The sequence below is a fragment of the Somniosus microcephalus genome, unplaced genomic scaffold, assembly GCF_052327205.1.
Source record: "Somniosus microcephalus isolate GS21.2 unplaced genomic scaffold, FLI_Smic_1.0 unresolved_chr3, whole genome shotgun sequence".
NCBI classification, from domain to species: domain Eukaryota; kingdom Metazoa; phylum Chordata; class Chondrichthyes; order Squaliformes; family Somniosidae; genus Somniosus; species Somniosus microcephalus.
This window is the reverse complement of record NW_028225181.1, coordinates 47,517,266-47,537,020: the sequence shown is the minus strand read 5'-3', so window position 1 is coordinate 47,537,020 and position 19,755 is coordinate 47,517,266. Positions and strand designations below refer to the sequence as shown.

The window sequence follows — 19,755 nt, the reverse complement described above, 5'->3', positions numbered from 1 at the left end:
CACCAACGGGGTCTCGGTCTTCCAAAGGGAGATGGACCGGATGGTTGACCAGAACGCGCTGCAGGCCACCTTCCCCTATCTAGACAACATCACTATCTGCGGCCATGACCGGCAGGACCACGACGCCAACCTCGAAAAATTCCTCCGTACGGCCCAACGGCTGAATCTGACATACAACAGAGAAAAATGTATGTTCCGCACCGCGCGCCTCGCTATTCTTGGCTGCGTGGTGGAAAACGGAGTCATCGGCCCCGACCCCGACCGAATGCGCCCCCTCCTGGAACTACCCCCCCCCACTGCCTAAAAGCCCTGAAGAGATGCCTAGGGTTCTTCTCTTACTACGCCCAGTGGGTGCCCAACTATGCGGACAAAGCCCGGCCCCTCATCAAGTCAACCTCCTTCCCCCTGATGGCAGAGGCCCGTGCGGCCTTCACCCTCATAAAAGAGGACATTGCGAAGGCCACAATGCACGCAGTGGATGAGTCCATCCCTTTCCAAGTGGAGAGCGATGCATCCGACTTCGCCCTAGCCGCAACCCTTAACCAGGCGGGGAGACCCGTGGCCCTCTTTTCACGGACCCTCCAGGGCCCCGAAATTCGACACTCCTCAATCGAGAAGGAGGCCCAGGCGATAGTGGAGGCTGTACGGCACTGGAGGCATTACCTGGCCGGTAAACGTTTCACCCTGCTCACTGACCAACGGTCAGTAGCATTTATGTTTAACAACAGACAAAGGGGGAAAATCAAAAATGATAAGATATTGCGGTGGAGGATCGAGTTATCCACCTACAACTACGATATCTTATACCGGCCCGGGAAACTTAATGAGCCCCCAGACGCCTTATCCCGTGGGACATGTGCCAACGCACAAGTCGATAGGCTACGGACCCTCCACAATGATCTCTGCCACCCGGGGGTCACCAGGTTCTTCCACTTTATTAAAGCTCGCAACCTGCCTTACTCCATCGAGGAGGTCAGGACCATGACCAGGAACTGCCAGGTCTGCGCCGAATGCAAACCGCATTTTTATAGGCCAGACAGGGCACACCTGATTAAAGCCACCCGCCCCTTCAAACGTCTCAGCGTCGATTTCAAGGGGCCCCTTCCCTCCTCTGACCGCAACACGTACTTCCTCAATATTATTGACGAGTACTCCCGTTTCCCCTTCGCCATCCCCTGCCCGGACATGACCAGCGCCACAGTCATCAGGTGCCTCAACGACCTGTTCGCCATATTTGGCTTCCCCAATTACATCCACAGCGACAGGGGCTCGTCGTTCATGAGCGACGAGCTGCGCCAGTACCTGCTCGAGAAGGGCATAGCCACGAGCAGGACGACCAGCTACAACCCCCGGGGTAACGTACAGGTAGAGAGGGAGAACGCAACAGTGTGGAAGACCGCCATGCTCGCCCTAAAATCCAAGGGCCTCCCAATCTCCCGCTGGCAAGATGTCCTCGCCGATGCGCTCCACTCCATACGATCACTGCTCTGTACTGCCACAAACGCCACCCCTCACGAGAAGATGTTCGTCTTCCCCAGGAAATCCACCTCGGGAACATCACTACCGCCATGGCTGACGTCTCCGGGACCCATCCTGCTCAGGAAACACGTGAGGAGCCATAAGACGGACCCCCTGGTCGAAAAGGTTCACCACCTCCACGCCAACCCACAGTACGCCTACGTGGCGTATCCGGACGGGCGGGAGGACACAGTCTCAATTCGAGACCTCGCACCCTCGGGTACCACCCGAAACACCATCGATCACCATCCACTACCTCCACCCACCACCACTACCCACGACGCACCACCGGGGTGTCTACCACGAACTGACGACATGCCGGTGCCATCCCTACCCCGAGAGGACGACACGCCAGTGCTCCGTCCCACGCGAGAAGTGGCCGCGGGCAAAGAACCGCCGCAACCGGCACCACGAAGATCATTACAGCAGACAAGACCCCCGGAGAGACTTTCGTATACGAACTTTTGAAACACTTCACCCCGCCGGACTCTTTTTTGAACGAGGGGTGAATGTGGTAAACCACTGTTAACCCTGTACATGTCTGTGTGGTAAACCACTGTTAACTCTGTACAAGTCCGGGCATGTCTCCACCCCTAAGCCCGGGTATAAAGGTGACTCACCACCCTTCCCCCGGGAGCTCTTAGGATGGATTCACTAGCAGAGGCATGCTCCAGTTCTTAGTCAATAAAAGCCTACTTCATATAAGTCCATCTCGTAGTCTTTGGTGTTGTTGATAGCGCATCACTTGATAGCCTTCTTGAATGTTTGAACGAACCGCTCAGCCAATCCATTGGTGGCTGAATGATATGGGGCGGATGTGTAATGCTTAACACCATTGTTCTTTAAGAACTTCCGGAACTCTTCAGACACAAACTGTGGTCCATTGTCGGAGCAAATCTGTTCAGGCAGCCCATTTCTGGCGAATATGGTTCGTAAGACTGTGATAGTTTTTTCTGTGGTGGTTGAGGACATTTTAATTACCTCTGGCCACTTTGAATGTGCATCCACCGCAATTAAAAACATCGAGTCCATAAATGGAACAGCAAAATCAACGTGTACCCTTTGCCATGGAGATGAGGGCCACTCCCATGGATGTAGAGGGGCTTGTGGTGGGGTGTTTTGGACCTTCTGGCATCCTGTACAGCTCTTGGTCATCTCTTCGATTTCTCTATCGATTCCCGGCCACCACACAAACGCTCTGGCTAAGTTCTTCATTTTTACCCCTCCCAGATGACCCTCATGAAGCTCATTGAGCACTCTATCCTTCAATTTGGGTGGAATTACTACTCTGGATCCATACATCAAGGTTCCTCGGCACACTGACAGCTATTCTCTTCTCGGCGAGAATGCTGGCAACAGTGGTTCGCCATGTGCTGGCCGTCCCTTCACCGTTAAATCATAGACCCTGGAGAGTGTCGGGTCATTTCGTGTTTCCTTTTCTATGTTTGCATTCGTCACAGGTAGACATTCGACTATGGTCGAGTGGAATATCTCCACAGGATCCACTGCAGGTGCTTCTTCCACCGTCGGCAATGGTAGGCGCGACAATCCATCAGCATTCCCATGCTGTTTAGTTCCTTTGTACTCGATGTCATATTGATGTGCCCCTAGGAAAAGGGACCACCTCTGTAGCCATTGTGCTGTCATTATCGGGACGCCCTTCTTGGGGTTGAAAATGGAGACAAGAGGTTGATGATCAGTTAGTAGATTAAATTTCTGTCTGTGCAGGTAGTGATTGAACTTCTTCACCCCCCACACCAGGCTGAGGGCCTCTCTGTCAATCTGGGCGTAGTTACGCTCGGCTGAAGTTAACGAGCGTGACGCAAAAGCTATCGGCCTCTCTGAACCATCAAGGGATTTATGAGACAGTACCGCTCCAATGCCGTAGGGAGACGCATCACACACCAGTCTTATCGGTAGTGATGGGTTGTAGTGAGCCAATACTTCTCTTGAAGTGATCAGGCCTTTACACTTCTGAAAGGCCCGCTTACATTCATCGCTCCATTTCCATGCTACTCCAGTTTGTAGCAGGGCGTTGAGTGGGTGCAGAATTGTGGACAAATTCGGCAAAAACTTATGGTAGTAATTCACCAATCCGAGGAATGACCTCAGTTGCGACACATTTTCGGGCGCTGGAGCCTTAACTACTGCTTCAATTTTGTCAGGGGACTTATGTAACCCCTCTTCATCAATCACGTGGCCACAATACGATATTTGTTTCTTAAAAAACTCGCACTTGGGGTGATTGGCTCGTAGCCCATGTTCTCTTAGTCTAGTGAGCACCTGCTCTAGGTTGGCAAGGTGTTCACTGTCATTTTCACCCGTCACTAGGATGTCGTCCAAGTAACACTGAGTCCCCGGAATCCCTTGCAGGACTTGTTCCATCGCTCTTTGCCATATAGCCGGAGCTGATGCAACTCCGAATACCAGTCGATTATACTGGTAAAGACCTTTGTGAGTGTTTCTCGTGAGCTATTTCCGAGAGGATTCTTCAACCTCTATCTGCAAATATGCTTGCGCTAGGTCAATTTTTGTAAAACGTTTCCCTCCAGATAGTGAGGCGAAAATATCTTCTATCCTCGGAAGAGGATACTGTACTGTGTGAAGGACTGGGTTCACAGTCACCTTGAAGTCCCCACAGATGCGAACCTTCCTTGGCTCCTCAGACTTATTGTTTAACGTTTTCTTCATGACAGGAACGATGGGTGTCGCCCACTCGCTCCAGTCTACCTTAGTTAACATGCCTGCATTCTCCAGATTCTCCAGCTCTGCCTCGACGGCTGGGCGAATTGCATACGGTACCGGTCTTGCTTTGAAAAACTTGGGAATTGCATTCTCTTCTATTTTTATCGAGGCAGTTACGCCTTTAAGAGTTCCCAGTTCTTGTTGAAATACCTCTTTAGCGTTAGCCAAGATTTTTGACAATCGACCAGGTGTGACCTCGTCATCCTTTTTACCAGCCACCATCAGTGCCTGAATGGAGTGCCAGTCTAAACTTATCTTTCTGATCCATTCACGTCCCAATAACGGTGGTCCACCATCTTGCAGTATGTACAGATACAATTTCTGTATTTCCTTGCCGTTGTATTCGACAGGCACCCTTATTTTCCCTCTGGGGTATACTTTCTGCCCCGTATATGTCTTCAAGACAATGGATGTGTCTTTCAAGGGTATGTGTGAGAATAGCCGCTCGTAGTCTCGTCGATTCATGATGGTCAGGGCTGATCCTGTATCCAATTCCATTTTGACTTGGGACCCTGCTATCGTGAGGGTGACCCAAATGGTTCGGTGATCCTCTTTTGTGATTACGTTGTGTAGTTTGAGACAGCTTAGTCTCTTGTGCCCGGATTCACTATCGCTTTTCTGGTCTTCGGAACGACTGTCCGTCATCTTTTGTACTTTCCTGTACTTTTCCTTAGTAGTCTTTTTGTTGTCATTAGTCCTCTTCCCGGACCTGCAAACTCGTGCAATGTGTCCCATCTTTCCGCATTGCCTGCATGTTTTGTCCTTGGACCAGCAGTCCTTCTGGTCATGGGTTGTTCTGCCACAGCGATAACATTTTTCAAATCCCCGTGTCATTTCATGGGTGCCGTATTCCTGTGGCTTTTGCTGTATTTCCGCAGCTCCCCTTGCTGCTGCTTCGTATGATACTGCCACGCTGAAAGCCTTATCTAGCGTCAGCTCTTTCTCTGAGAGTAACCTCTTCTGGGTTCCTTCACTCAGGAGTCCACAGACAAATTTGTCCCGTAGGGTATCTGCCAGTCCTGCTCCGAACTGGCAGTGCTTTGATAGCTTGCGTAGTTCCGTAATGTAATCAGCATTGCTCTCATCTTTATGCTGATTTCTCTTGTGGAATTTAAATCTTTCTGCCATCAGCAGCGGTGTAGGATTTAGGTGTTCCTGTAGGATATCAACAATTTCGTTAAAACTCTTCGCCATCGGTTTGACTGGAGTGATCAGGTTCCGCAATAGGCCGTACGTTCTTGCGCCCATTAAGTTTAGTAGTACCGATGCCTTTTTCTCATCGGCTACTTCATTTGCCTTGCAATATACTTCGACTCTTTCCACATACGTGGTCCAGTCTTCTATTTCATTATCGAAGGCAAGGAGATCTAAGATGGCGCCTCCCGCGCTTTGCCTTCTTCCCCGCTGGATTAAGATGGCGCCTCCCACGCTTTCTGTCTTTTCCGCTGCTGCTAGCACTGTTGCTGGCGTTTTTATGCCTTGATGGCGACGCCCTATGGTCTTCGCGCACTTCCCCCCCGCGCTGCTGCCAACGCCGCTCTCCGCGGTCCCCGTGGCAAACTGCAGCTTCTAATTTCTGCTTTCTGCGCTTCTAATTTCTTTTATTTTAATTACTGTTCCCGTCATCAGAGCAGACCCTATGGGACACTTTCCTCCCTCTTCTCGGGTCTGTACGCTGCCCGGCTTCGTAGCACCGGCCGCGCCCTGTGTGCTCCACCCTCTTTCTCTCTCTCCTCTTCCCGACAACGCTGCTCGGCCCCGTTGAAAAGCCACCCGATCGAGCTCTAGCCCGCCACAGCCCAGGAAGGATCAGTGTACTACCTGCCACCAGCCCGATTAGCTGGAACACCATAGACTGGATAACCAAGCCCAGATCTCGACAGCCTCTCCTGCAAATCTTCGAATTCGATGAATCAGAGGGCGGTTGCCCACGGTCGACGCCCGTTTCTTCTGTTTGTTTTTTTTTCTTTTTGGATTTCTTCCTTCTGGCCTCGACCTCTAACAACTTCGCTTCAGGGATGGATCCCCGTGAGGTGGTGTAGAACTGTAGGTAAGTTCGGATCTGTTCGTCGCCAGTGTAACGTCCGTGTGTAATTGAGACACGGACTGCAGAAGTTGGTTACAACAGGTGTTTACTGAATGGAGACAAAACTGGAACAACTATAGAAAGTTACTACACAGGCTTATATACAGGGGTGGTCACTACTGGTACTGCAGTATACAGGGGCTGCAGAATATAGTTCCGTCTTCAAGGTACATACACTACATATCCTGTGCTGTAACTGTGCTGTGCTGTATGGGACAGTGTATAGGGAGCTTTACTCTGTATCTAACCCGTGCTATACATGCCGTGGGAGTGTTTGATGGGACAGTGTAGAGGGAGATTTACTCTGTATCTAACCCGTGCTGTACCTGCCCTGGGAGTGTTTGTGGGGGCAGTGTAGAGGGAGCTTTACTCTGTATCTAACCCATGCTGTACCTCCCCTGGGAGTGTTTGATGGGACAGTGTAGAGGGAGCTTTACTCTGTATCTAACCCGTGCTGTACCTGCCCTGGGAGTGTTTGATGGGACAGTGTAGAGGGAGCTTTACTCTGTATCTAACCCTTGCTGTACCTGCCCTGGGAGTGCTTGATGGGACAGTGTAGCTTTACTCTGTATCTATCCTGTGCTGTACCAGCTCTGTGAGTGTTTGTGGGGGCAGTGTAGAGGGAGCTTTACTTTGTATCTAACCCCATGCTGTACCTGCCCTGGGAGTGTTTGATGGGACAGTGTAGAGGTAGCTTTACTCTGTATCTAACCCGTGCTGTACCTGCCGTGGGAGTGTTTGATGGGACAGTGTAGAGGGAGATTTACTCTGTATCTAACCCGTGTTGTTCCTGCCCTGGGTGTGTTTGATGGGACAGTGTACAGAGAGCTTTACTCTGTATCTAACCCGTGCTATACATGCCCTGGGAGTGTTTGATGGGACAGTGTAGAGGGAGCTTTACTCTGTATCTAACCCATGCTGTACCTGCCCTGGGAGTGTTTGATGGGACAGTGTAGAGGGAGCTTTACTCTGTATCTAACCCGTGTTCCCCTGGGAGTGTTTGATGGGACAGTGTAGAGGGAGCTTTACTCTGTATCTAACCCATGCTGTACCTGCCCTGGGAGTGTTTGATGGGACAGTGTAGAGGGAGCTTTACTCTGTATCTAACCTGTGCTGTACCTGCCCTGGGAGTGTTTGATGGGACAGTGTAGAGGGAGCTTTACGCTGTATCTAACCCCGTGCTGTACCTGCCCTGGGAGTGTTTGATGGGACAATGTAGAGGGAGCTTTACTCTGTATCTAACCCGTGCTGTACCTGCCCTGGGAGTGTTTAATGGGACAGTGTAGAGGGAGCTTTACTCTGTATCTAACCCGTGTTCTACCTGCCCTGGGAGTGTTTGAAGGACAGTGTAGAGGGAGCTTTACACTGTATATAACACGTGCTGTACCTGCCCTGGGAGTGTTTGATGGGACAGTGTAGAGGGAACTTTACTCTGTATATAACCCATGCTGTACCTGCCCTGGGAGTGTTTGATGGGGCAGTGTAGAGGGAGCTTTACTCTGTATCTAACCCGTGCTGTACCTGCCCTGGGACTGTTTGATGGGGCAGTGTAGAGGGAGCTTTACTCTGTATCTAACCCGTGCTATACCTGCCCTGGGAGTGTTTGATGGGGACAGTGTAGAGGGAGCTTTACTCTGTATCTAACTCGTGCTGTACCTGCCCTGGGAGTGTTTGATGGGGCAGTGTAGAAGGAGCTTTACTCTGTATCTAACCCGTGCTGTACCTGCCCTGGGAGTGTTTGATGGGACAATGTCGAGGGAGATTTACTCTGTATCTAACCCGTGCTGTACCTGCCCTGGGAGTGTTTGATGGGACAGTGTAGAGGGAGCTTTACTCTATCTAATCTGTGCTGTACCTGACCTGGGAGTTTTTGATGGGGCAACATGGCGTCTTCATTGTTTTTACGTCTGACTCTGTGTTTTCTAACCTCCTCCCTTGTTCTTCTCCCTCAGGTCCCCCATCTGCCCCTCAGAATGCCAGCGCCGTGATCCTCGGCTCGAAGGTCACCCTGTCCTGGTTCCTGCCCCTGGACCTCGGCGGGAGGGATGACCTGACCTATACCGTCAGCTGCGAGAGGTGTTCCTGGGAGCCAGATCCCTGTGTCCCCTGCGAGGGGTCTCTGACGGCCCAGCCAGGTTGGGGTGGGCTGCAGGACCCCTGGGTGACCATCGAGGGACTGGAGGTGTTCGGGAACTACACCTTCAGGATTGCGGCGCTCAACGGTGTCTCGGACCTCGCTGAGGAGGAGGACCGGGGGCAGGGTAACCTGCTTCCATTACTGGTGTCGGTGTCGGGAGGTGTGGGAGGTGAGTGAGATCGCGCCACCTCCCTCGTCATGCACACCACCCCAACCCCGATCACCTCGCACCTCGCTCCCGTCCTCCCCCGCACACCTTCCTCCCACTGCACTCGCCCCTCACCGCACAGACCAGCCTCCTCCCCCTTCCCGCTCCGCACTTCCTGTTGGCTAACAAAATGGCCGATTAGCCACTTCCCGTTGGCGAGTAAAATGGCCCATTGGCTACTTTCTGTTGGCGAACAAAATGGGTAATCGGTCACTTCCTGTTGGCTATCACTAAACCCCCGTTATCTCTCCCCGCACTCTCTCTCCCCGCGCTCTATCTCTCTCTGCGCTCTATCTCCCCGCACTCTCTCTCACCGCACTCTCTCTCTCTCCGCACTCTCTCTCCCCTCACTCTCTCTCCTCACACTCTCTCTCCCCGCGCTCTATCTCTCTCCCCTCACTCTCTCTCACCGCACACTCTCTCCCCGCACTCTCTCTCACCGCACACTCTCTCCCCGCGCTCTCTCTCCCCGCGCTCTCTCTCTCCGCGCTCTATCTCTCTCCGCACTCTCTCTCCCTGCACACTCTCTCCCCGCGCTCTCTCTCCCCGCGCTCTCTCTCCCCGCGCTCTCTCTCTCCCCACACTCTCTCTCCCCGCACACTCTCTCCCCGCACTCTCTCTCCCCGAGCGCTCTCTTCCCGCACTCTCTCTCCCCGCAATCTCTCTCCCCGCGCTCTATCTCTCTCCGCTCTCTCTCCCCGCATTCTCTCTCCCTGCACTCTCTCCCCGTGCTCTCTCTCCCCGCGCTCTATCTCTCTCCGCTCTCTCTCCCCGTGCTCTCTCTCCCCACGCTCTATCTCTCCCCGCTCTCTCTCCCTGCACTCTCTCCCCGCGCTCTCTCTCCCCGCGCTCTCTCTCCCCGCGCTCTCTCTCCCCGCGCTCTCTCTCCCCGTGCGCTCTCTCCCCCCGTGCGCTCTCTCCCCGCGCTCTCTCTCCCCGCAATCTCTCTCCCCGCGCTCTATCACTCTCCGCTCTCTCTCCCCGCACTCTCTCTCCAGCGCTATCTCTCCCCGCACTCTCTCTCCCCGCGCTCTCTCTCCCCGCGCTCTATCTCTCTCCGCTATCTCCCCGCGCTCTCCCTCCCCGCGCTCTCTCTTTCCGCGCTCTCTCTTTCCGCGCTCTCTCTTTCCGCGCTCTCTCTCCCCGTGCGCTCTCTCCCCGCGCGCTCTCTCCCCGCGCGCTCTCTCCCCGCGCTCTCTCTCCCCGCGTGCTCTCTCCCCGCGCTCTCTCTCCCCGCGCTCTCTCTCCCCGCGCTCTCTCTCCCCGCGCTCTCTCTCCCCGCGCGCTCTCTCCCCGCGCTCTCTCTCCCCGCAATCTCTCTCCCCGCGCTCTATCACTCTCCGCTCTCTCTCCCCGCACTCTCTCTCCAGCGCTATCTCTCCCCGCACTCTCTCTCCCCGCGCTCTCTCTCCCCGCGCTCTATCTCTCTCCGCTATCTCCCCGCGCTCTCCCTCCCCGCGCTCTCTCTTTCCGCGCTCTCTCTTTCCGCGCTCTCTCTCCCCGTGCACTCTCTCCCCGCGCGCTCTCTCCCCGTGCGCTCTCTCCCCGCGCTCTCTCTCCCCGTGCGCTCTCTCCCCGCGCTCTCTCTCCCCGCGCGCTCTCTTCCCGCACTCTCTCCCCGCGCTCTCTCTCCCCGCGCGCTCTCTCCCCGCGCGCTCTCTCCCCGCGCTCTCTCTCCCCGCACTCTCTCTCTCCGCACTCTCTCTCCCCGCACTCTCTCTCCCCGCACTCTCTGTCTCCGCTCTCTCTCTCCCCGCGCTCTCTCTCCCCGCGCTCTCTCTCCCCGCGCTCTCTCTCCCCGCGCTCTCTCTCCCCGCACTCTCTCCCCGCGCTCTCTCTCCCCGCGCACTCTCTCCCCGCGCTCTCTCTCCCCGCAATCTCTCTCCCCGCGCTCTATCTCTCTCCGTTCTCTCTCCCTGCACTCTCTCCCCGTGCTCTCTCACTCCGCACTCTATCTCTCTCCGCTCTCTCTCCCTGCACTCTCTCCCCGTGCTCTCTCACCCCGCACTCTATCTCTCTCCGCTCTCTCTCCCCACACTCTCTCTCCCTGCACTCTCTCCCCGCGTGCTCTCTCCCCGTGCTCTCTCTCCCCGCAGTCTATCTCTCTCCCCGTGCTCTCTCTCCCCACGCTCTCTCTCCGCTCTCTCTCCCCGCACTCTCTCTCCCTGCACTCTCTCCCCGCGCTCTCTCTCCCCGCGCTCTCTCTCCCCGCGCTCTCTCTCTCCGCACTCTCTCTCCCCGCACTCTCTCTCCCCGCACTCTCTCCCCGCGCGCTCTCTCCCCGCGCTCTCTCTCCCCGTGTTCTCTCTCCCCGCGCGCTCTCTCCCCATGCGCTCTCTCCCCGTGCTCTCTCTCCCCGAGCTCTTTCTCCCCGCGCTCTCTGTCTCCGCACTCTCTCTCTCCGCACTCTCTCTCCCCGCACTCTCTGTCTCCGCTCTCTCTCTCCCCGCGCTCTCTCTCCCCGCGCTCTCTCTCCCCGCGCTCTCTCTCCCCGCACTCTCTCCCCGTGCTCTCACTCCCCGCGCGCTCTCTCCCCGCGCGCTCTCTCCCCGCGCGCTCTCTCCCCGCAATCTCTCTCCCCGCGCTCTATCACTCTCCGCTCTCTCTCTCCGCACTCTCTCTCCCCGCACTCTCTCTCCAGCACTCTCTCTCCCCGCACTCTCTCTCCCCGCGCTCTCTCTCCCCGCACTCTCTCTCCCCGTACTCTGTCTCCGCTCTCTCTCTCTCCGCTCTCTCTCTCCCTGCACTCTCTCCCCGCGCGCTCTCTCCCCGCGCTCTCTCTCCCAGCAATCTCTCTCCCCGTGCTCTATCACTCTCCGCTCTCTCTCTCCGCACTCTCTCTCCCTGCACTCTCTCTCCAGCGCTATCTCTCCCCGCACTCTCTCTCCCCACGCTCTCTCTCCCTGCGCTCTATCTCTCTCCTCTCTCTCCCCGCGCTCTCTCTCCCCGCGCGCTCTCTCCCCGCGCGCTCTCTCCCCGCGCGCTCTCTCCCCACACGCTCTCTCCCCGCGCTCTCTCTCCCCGCGCTCTCTCTCCCCGCGCTCTCTGTCTCCGCACTCTCACTCCCCACACTCTCTGTCTCCGCACTCTCTCTCTCCGCGCTCTCTCTCCCCGCACTCTGTTCTCCGCTCTCTCCCCGCGCTCACTCTCCCCGCGCTCTCTCTCCCCGCGCTCTCTCTCCCCGCGCTCTCTCTCCCCGCGCTCTCTGTCTCCGCGCTCTCTGTCTCCGCACTCTCTGTCTCCGCATTCTCTCTCTCCGCGTTCTCTCTCCCCGCACTCTGTTCTCCGCTCTCTCCCCGCGCTCTCTCTCCCCGCGCTCTCTCTCCCCGCGCTCTCTCTCTCCGCTCTCTCTCTACCCGCGCACTCTCTCTCCGCACTCACTCTCTCCGCTCTTTCTCCCCGCGCGCTCTCTCCCCGCGCTCTCTCTCCACGCGCCCTCTCTCCCCGCGCTCTCTCTCCGCTCTCTCTCTCCGCTCTCTCTCTCCCCGCACTCTCTCTCCCCGCGCTCTCTCTCCCCGCGCGCTCTCTCCCTGCGCTCTCTCTCCCCGCGCTCTCTTTCCCCGCGCTCTCTCTCCTGGCGCTCTCTCTCCCGGCGCTCTCTCTCTCTGCACACTCTCTCTCTCCGCACTCTCTCTCTCCGCACTCTCTCTCTCTCCGCTCTCTCTCCCCGCGCTCTCTGTCTCCGCGCTCTCTGTCTCCGCACTCTCTGTCTCCGCATTCTCTCTCTCCGCGTTCTCTCTCCCCGCACTCTGTTCTCCGCTCTCTCCCCGCGCTCTCTCTCCCCGCGCTCTCTCTCCCCGCGCACTCTCTCTCCGCACTCACTCTCTCCGCTCTTTCTCCCCGCGCGCTCTCTCCCCGCGCTCTCTCTCCACGCGCCCTCTCTCCCCGCGCTCTCTCTCCGCTCTCTCTCTCCGCTCTCTCTCTCCCCGCACTCTCTCTCCCCGCGCTCTCTCTCCCCGCGCGCTCTCTCCCTGCGCTCTCTCTCCCCGCGCTCTCTTTCCCCACGCTCTCTCTCCTGGCGCTCTCTCTCCCGGCGCTCTCTCTCTCTGCACACTCTCTCTCTCCGCACTCTCTCTCTCCGCACTCTCTCTCTCCGCTCTCTCTCCCCGCGCTCTCTGTCTCCGCGCTCTCTGTCTCCGCACTCTCTGTCTCCGCATTCTCTCTCTCCGCGTTCTCTCTCCCCGCACTCTGTTCTCCGCTCTCTCCCCGCGCTCTCTCTCCCCGCGCTCTCTCTCCCCGCGCTCTCTCTCTCCACGCTCTCTCTACCCGCGCGCTCTCTCTCCGCACTCACTCTCTCCGCTCTTTCTCCCCGCGCCCTCTCTCCCCGCGCTCTCTCTCCGCTCTCTCTCTCTGCTCTCTCTCTCCGCTTTCTCTCTCCCCGCGCTCTCTCTCCCCGCGCTCTCTCTCCCCGCGCGCTCTCTCCCCGCGCTCTCTCTCCCCGCGCTCTCTCTCCTGGCTTTCTCTCTCCCGGCGCTCTCTCTCTCTGCACACTCTCTCTCTCCGCACTCTCTCTCTCCGCACTCTCTCTCTCCGCACTCTCTCTCCGCACTCTCTCTCTCCGCACTCTCTCTCTCCGCACTCTCTCTCGCCGCACTCTCTCCCCCCGCACTCGCTCTCGCCGCACTCTCTCCCCCCGCACTCTCTCCCCCCGCACTCGCTCTACGCACTCTCTCTCTCCGCACTCTCTCTCCCCGCACTCTCTCCCCCCACCCCTCCAGCATTTCGTGTTACCTGACACTGAGGCTGTTTGGCCACTTCTTGTTGGCTAACAAAATGGCCGATTGGCCTCTTCCTGTTGGCTAACGAAATGGCTGGTTGTCCACTTCCTGTTGGCTAACAAAAGTAGCCAGTTGGACTCTTCCTGTTGGCTATCGCACTCTCCTGTATTCCCCCCATCCCACCCTCCGTCCACAAGCTATGCCACCTCCTGTTTGAAGACCAGCTGATCGATGAAGTTTTCTCTTGTTTTGCCCGCAGCCCCACCCGCCGTCGCCGAGGTGACCATCCTCCGTCGGGAGGAGACCAGCCTCTCCATTGCCTGGCAACCAACTGAGCGCCGAGGCCGGGGCATCATGGGATACGAGGTCATGTACCAGCAGCAGGTAAAATGGCGGTGGCAGTGGGCAGGTGGCCAGTCGGTTGCTTTTTGAGGCGACGGGAATTAGCCATGGAGCCATAACAGCACAGAAGGAGGCCAGTCGGCCCATCGAGTCCGTGCCGGCTCTCTGTAGAGCAATCCAGTCAGTCCCATTCCCCCCGCTCCATCCCCATAGCCCTGCATATCCAGTCTCCCCTTGAAAACATTGAGGGGGAAAAATTCAGTTGTTTGCGCCCCCTGTTAGCGCCTTAAGAGGGTGCCAAGTGGGGCGCAAAGCAACTAGCGCCCGGGCGCGGCGATGTTTGCGCCGCTCCCGAAATTAACGAGACATTTTGCGGCGGCGCTAAACACTACCGCCACGATCTCCTGCGCCGGCAGATCGTGACGTCAGTCGAGTGCGCAACGCCCCGGTAGCACCTTGGACCGGATATTGAGTGGCGCCCCCTGCCTTACCGCCTGCCGCTAGCAACGACAGGTTGAGGGGAGCTTTTTGCAGTCAGGAAGGGACTGGGGCAGCGCTATTTAAAGGCGACCGCTTCCTGCCTTTTTTTGTCGGTGACATTTTTGCACCACACATTCTGAGAGAGAGAGAGAGAGAGAGAGAGAGACCTGGAGAGATTCAACGCTGTGTGAAGGAGTTTTGGGGACTGAGCAGCACTTTGCAGGTTCATTTTGATTTGCTCTTCCTTGTATCGATTTAGAAGAGACTGTGGGGGCTGCACTCTGAGCTCTTTCCCTGGGCCTCTCCATTGTTCTTTCCAGCAGATTTGATGTACAGGTCTCTCCAGGCCGAGGTTCAAGGCTGCAATGAGCAGGATCTGGATGGAGAGCAAGAACAACCCTCCCCTTTAAGAACTGGCCGGCGCCAGTGTGTCTGTGTTCCATTGCTGACTGACATCACATGAGCTTCGCCAGCGCTCTGAGGTAGCGCCTTGCTCCTCGGCCGTAGCGCCTTCAGAGAGGTGTGAAGCGCCTGATTTAGCGCTCCAACCAATCCAGGGGCGATAGAAGCCAAGTTTGCTGTCGGAGGCGATAATTAGCGCCAGGCGCTAAACTTTGCGCACGGCCGATAATGGCGCCCCAAATGGAGCGATACCGAATTTTTCCCCGAGTGTCTCCGTTTCCACCACTTCCGTCGGCAGCGAGTTCCAGGTCCTCACCAATCGCTGCGTAAAAAAGTTTTTCCTCACGCACCCCCTGTATCTCTTGCCTAAAACCTTAAATCTGTGTCCCCTAGTCCTTGTACCATCAACTAGAAACATAGAAACATAGAAGATAGGAGCAGGAGTAGGCCATTCGGCCCCTCGAGCCTCCTCCGCCATTCAATGAGATCATGGCTGATCATCCAGATTCAGTACCCGGTCCCTGCCCTCTCCCCATACACCTTGATCCCTTTAGCCTTAAGAAATATATCTAACTCCTTCTTGAATATATTTAATGAATTGGCCTCAACTGCCTTCTGTGGTAGAGAATTCCACAGGTTCACCACTCTCTGGGTGAAGAAATTCCTCCTCATCTCAGTCCTAAATGGCTTACCCCTTATCCTTAGACTGTGACCCCTGGTTCTGGACTCCCCGACCATCGGGAACATCCTTCCTGCATCTAGTCTGTCTAGTCCCGTTAAAATTTTATAACTTTCAATGAGATCCCCTCTCATTCTTCTAAACTCCAGCGAGTATAAGCCCAATCGACCCAATCTCTCCTCATACGTCATTCCTGCCATCCCAAGTATCGGTCTGGTGAATCTTCGCTGAACTCCTTCCATGGCAAGAACATCCTTCCTCAGATAAGGCGACCAAAACTGCACACAATACTCAAGGTGTGGTCTCACCAACTGCAGCAAGACATCCTTGTTCCTGTACTCGAACCCTCTCGCTATGAAGGCCAACATACCATTTGCCTTCTTAACCGCCTGCTGCACCTGCAGCGACTGGTGCACAAGGACACCCAGGTCTCGTTGCACTTCCCCTTCTCCCAATCTATTGCCGTTCAGATAATAATCTGCCTTCCTGTTTTTGCCACCAAAGTGGAAAACCTCGCATTTATCCACATTATACTGCATCTGCCATACATCTGCCCAATTACCCAACCTGTCCAAATCATACTGGAGTTTTTCAGCATCCTCCTCACAGCACACACGCCCACCCAGCTTTGTGTCGTCTGCAAACTTGAAGATATTACATCTAGTTCCCTTGTCTAGATCATTAATATATATTGTGAATAGCTGAGGTCCTAGCACCGATCCTTGCGGTACCCCACTAGTCACCGCCTGCCACTCGGAAATCTAGTGGGAACAGCCTTTCCCCGTCTAGCCTATCCAAACCCGTCATAATCTTGTACACCTCGATCAAATCACCCCTCAACCTCCTTTGCTCCAATGAAAACAAATCCAGTTTCTCCAACCTGTCCTTGTAGCTAAGATTCCCCATTCCCGGAAACATTCTGGTAAATCCCCTCTGCACCCTCTCAAGGGACCTTCACATCCTTCCTAAAGTGTGGTGACCAGAACTGGACACAATACTCCAGCTGTGGCCTGACCAGCACTTTATAAAGGTTCAGGGTTACCGAGTACCTTTTCTCATTTGAGGCACCTCGATGGCATCGACCGTCGCCACAACCCTGTCGACGTCATTTGCAGCCTTTAAAACCCTCACCCAATGAAAATCCACCCATCTGAGTTCTGTACGTTCACAGGTTGGTGAGCGAGAGGCTGGTGGTGGAGGCCCAGTGACCGACCGAGGGTAAGCATGCAGGTGCAGCAGGCGGTTAAGAAGGCAAATGGTATGTTGGCCTTCATAGCGAGAGGATTCGAGTACAGGAGCAAGGATGTCTTGCTGCAGTTGTACAGGGCCTTGGTGAGGCCGCACCTTGGGCTGGATTTTCATTGAGGAGTCGGGTAGGAGGCAGGACTACAACTTTCGGGGTTGTAGCCCCGCCTCCATCGAGTTCTAGCCAACCCACGCGATTTTGACTTGATTGACCTTGTTGAGCCCGACTAGCGTGTAACTTGGCGTGGTTTGGAGCCGTTGGGAATCCTACACTTCAACATTAAAAATAGGGATTAGGCTAAAAACTACCTGTTAACAGGTATTTAATTGGCATTAATCCCCTTCCCGGCTCGGGGAGGCGGGTCCCAGTGCAGTTCGGGTACCTGCCTCCTTTGAAACTGGCATGGAGGCGGGCTGGGTGCGGGGTGGGGTCGGGACTCCCTATTTCGGGATTTTAACCCCCCACATGCCTCCAATCCCACCTCCACGGCCCAATGAAAATCCTGCCCCTTGAGTATTGTGTGCAGTTTTGGTCGCCTTATCTGAGGAAGGACGTTCTTGCCATGGAGGGAGTGCAGCGAAGATTCACCAGACTGATACCTGGGATGGCAGGAATGACGTATGAGGAGAGATTGGGTCGATTATTCTTATATTTGCTAGAGTTTAGAAGAATGAGAGAGGATCTCATTGAAACTTATAAAATTCTAACAGGACTAGACAGACTAGATGCAGGAAGGATGTTCCCGATGGCCGGGGAGTCCAGAACCAGGGGTCACAGTCTAAAGATAAGGGGTAAGCCATTTAGGACTGAGATGAAGAGGAATTTCTTCACCCAGAGAGTGGTGAACCTGTGGAATTCTTTACCACAGAAGACAGTTGAGGCCAATTCATTAAATATATTCAAGAAGGAGTTAGATATATTTCTTAAGGCTAAAGGGATCAAGGGATATGGGGAGAAGGCAGGGACAGGGTACTGAATTTGGATGATCAGCCATGATCTCATTGAATGACGGAACAGGCTCGAACGGCCGAATGGCCTACTCCTGCTCCTATCTTCTATGTTTCTATGACCCGTGTCCCCAGGGCCCTGATCTCGCCCCCGGCCTCCGACGGTCAGGCACAGAAGGTCCCGTTGAGCCCGGCTGAATGTGGCGTCTGATCTCAACTTCCCTTTCTCCGTCTCCTAACAGGGCCGCGAGCAGATCTACACGGTCAAGAAGCTGAAGGACAACCAGGTGACCCTGACGGAGCTGCAGCCGGCCACTGTCTACCTGCTGAAGGTCCGAGTCCAGACCCCCCTCGGAGCAGGGGCCTACAGCCCCGTCTACCAATTCCAGACCCTGTCTCCAGGTAAGAACCAACCGCGCAGGACATTCCTCCTCCGAGATATCCGAGGGGACGTCATTCCTTTAGAAGAATGAGAGGGGATCTCATTGAAACTTATAAAATTCTAACAGGACCAGACAGACTAGATGCAGGAAGGATGTTCCCGATGGTCGGGGAGTCCAGAACCAGGGGTCACAGTCTAAGGATAAGTGGTAAGCCATTTAGGACTGAGATGAGGAGGAATTTCTTCACCCAGCGAGTGGTGAACCTGTGGAATTCACTACCACAGAAGGCAGTGGAGGCCAATTCATTAAATATATTCAAGAAGGAGTTGGATATATTTCTTAAGGCTAAAGGGATCAAGGGATATGGGGAGAAAGCAGGGACAGGGTACTGAATTTGGATAATCAGCCGTGATCGCATTAAATGGCGGAGCAGGCTCGAGGGGCCGAATGGCCGACTCCTGCTCCTATCTTCTATGTTTCTAACCCAGGGGTCACTGGACAGGGATCAGGAGCAGGAACCCGGGCTGATTCACCCCCTCCCTAACCGAGGGGTCACTGGACAGGGATCAGGAGCAGGAACCCAGGCTGATTCACCCCTCTCCCTAACCGAGGGGTCACTGGACAGGGATCAGGAGAAGGAACCCGGGCTGATTCACACCCTCCCTAACCCAGGGGTCACTGGACAGGGATCAGGAACAGGAACCCGGGCTGATTCACCCCTCTCCCTAACCGAGGGGTCACTGGACAGGGATCAGGAGCAGGAACCCGGGCTGATTCACCCCCTCCCTAACCCAGGGGTCACTGGACAGGGATCAGGAACAGGAACCCGGGCTGATTCACCCCCCTCCCTAACACAGGAGTCACTGGACAGGGATCAGGAGAAGGAACCCCGGTTGATTCACCCCCTCCCTAACCCAGGGGTCACTGGACAGGGATCAGATGCAGGAACCTGGGCTGATTCACCCCCTCCCTAACCCAGGGGTCACTGGACAGGGATCAGGAGCAGGAACCTGGGCTGATTCACCCCTCCCTAACCCAGGGGTCACTGGACAGGGATCAGGAGCAGGAACATGGGCTGATTCACCCCCTCCCTAAAGCAGGGGTCACTGGACAGGGATCAGGAGCAGGAACCCGGGCTGATTCACCGCCTCCCTAACCCAGGGGTCACTGGACAGGGATCAGGAGCAGGAACCCGGGCTGATTCACCCCCTCCCTAACCCAGGGGTCACTGGACAGGGATCAGGAGCAGGAACCCAGGCTGATTCACCTCCTCCCTAACCCAGGGGTGACTGGACAGGGATCAGGAGCAGGGACCCAGGCTGATTCACCCTCTCCCTAACCCAGGGATCACTGGACAGGGATCAGGAGCAGGGACCCAGGCTGATTCACCCTCTCCCTAACCCAGGGATCACTGGACAGGGATCAGGAGCAGGAACCCGGGATGATTCCCCCTCCCTCCCTAACCCAAGGCCTCAGTCCCATACCGGGTGTGAGATCAGGTTAACTCAGCACAGGCCGGGGATGGAGCCTGGGCCTTTCCTGCTGTGTGTGTGGGGCTCAACCCCCCCGCCATGACTGATGTGAGCTGTGAAATTGAGCTGACCGTGAAGATGTGGGAGGGAGTTTGGGACTGGTAGCGGGTGGGCTGGGTGGGGGGGCTGCGGGGTGGGCAGTGACAGGGGCTCTGGGTCACTCAAGACCACTGGGGAACTCAGTGTCCAGTTTGTGGACAAATACTCATTAATTTCGCTTCTCATTTCAGAAGTGGAACGGCCCTCGTACCTTATCATTGTTTCCTGTGTGTCCGGCACCATCACACTCGTTGTACTGCTCGCTGTCTTAATCTGGGTCCGACGCAGGTAAG

General features: G+C 55.7%; 1 protein-coding gene across 4 annotated transcripts in view; it reads left to right on the top strand.

Moving 5' to 3' along the window:
• LOC147091405 (ephrin type-A receptor 1-like) overlaps nt 1-19,755 on the top strand; it is a 121,410-nt gene that overhangs the window by 44,848 nt on the left and 56,807 nt on the right. For all 4 annotated transcript variants that reach the window (XR_015075202.1, XM_085976763.1, XM_085976762.1 and 1 more), the window contains exons 5-8: nt 8,302-8,655; nt 13,672-13,796; nt 17,751-17,910; nt 19,654-19,750. Coding sequence is in view for 3 of the 4 variants with exons in the window: in XM_085976763.1 (XP_085832889.1) it covers nt 8,302-8,655; nt 13,672-13,796; nt 17,751-17,910; nt 19,654-19,750 (736 nt within the window). In the remaining variant the exon portion in view is untranslated. The remainder of the gene's footprint in view (nt 1-8,301; nt 8,656-13,671; nt 13,797-17,750; nt 17,911-19,653; nt 19,751-19,755) is intronic.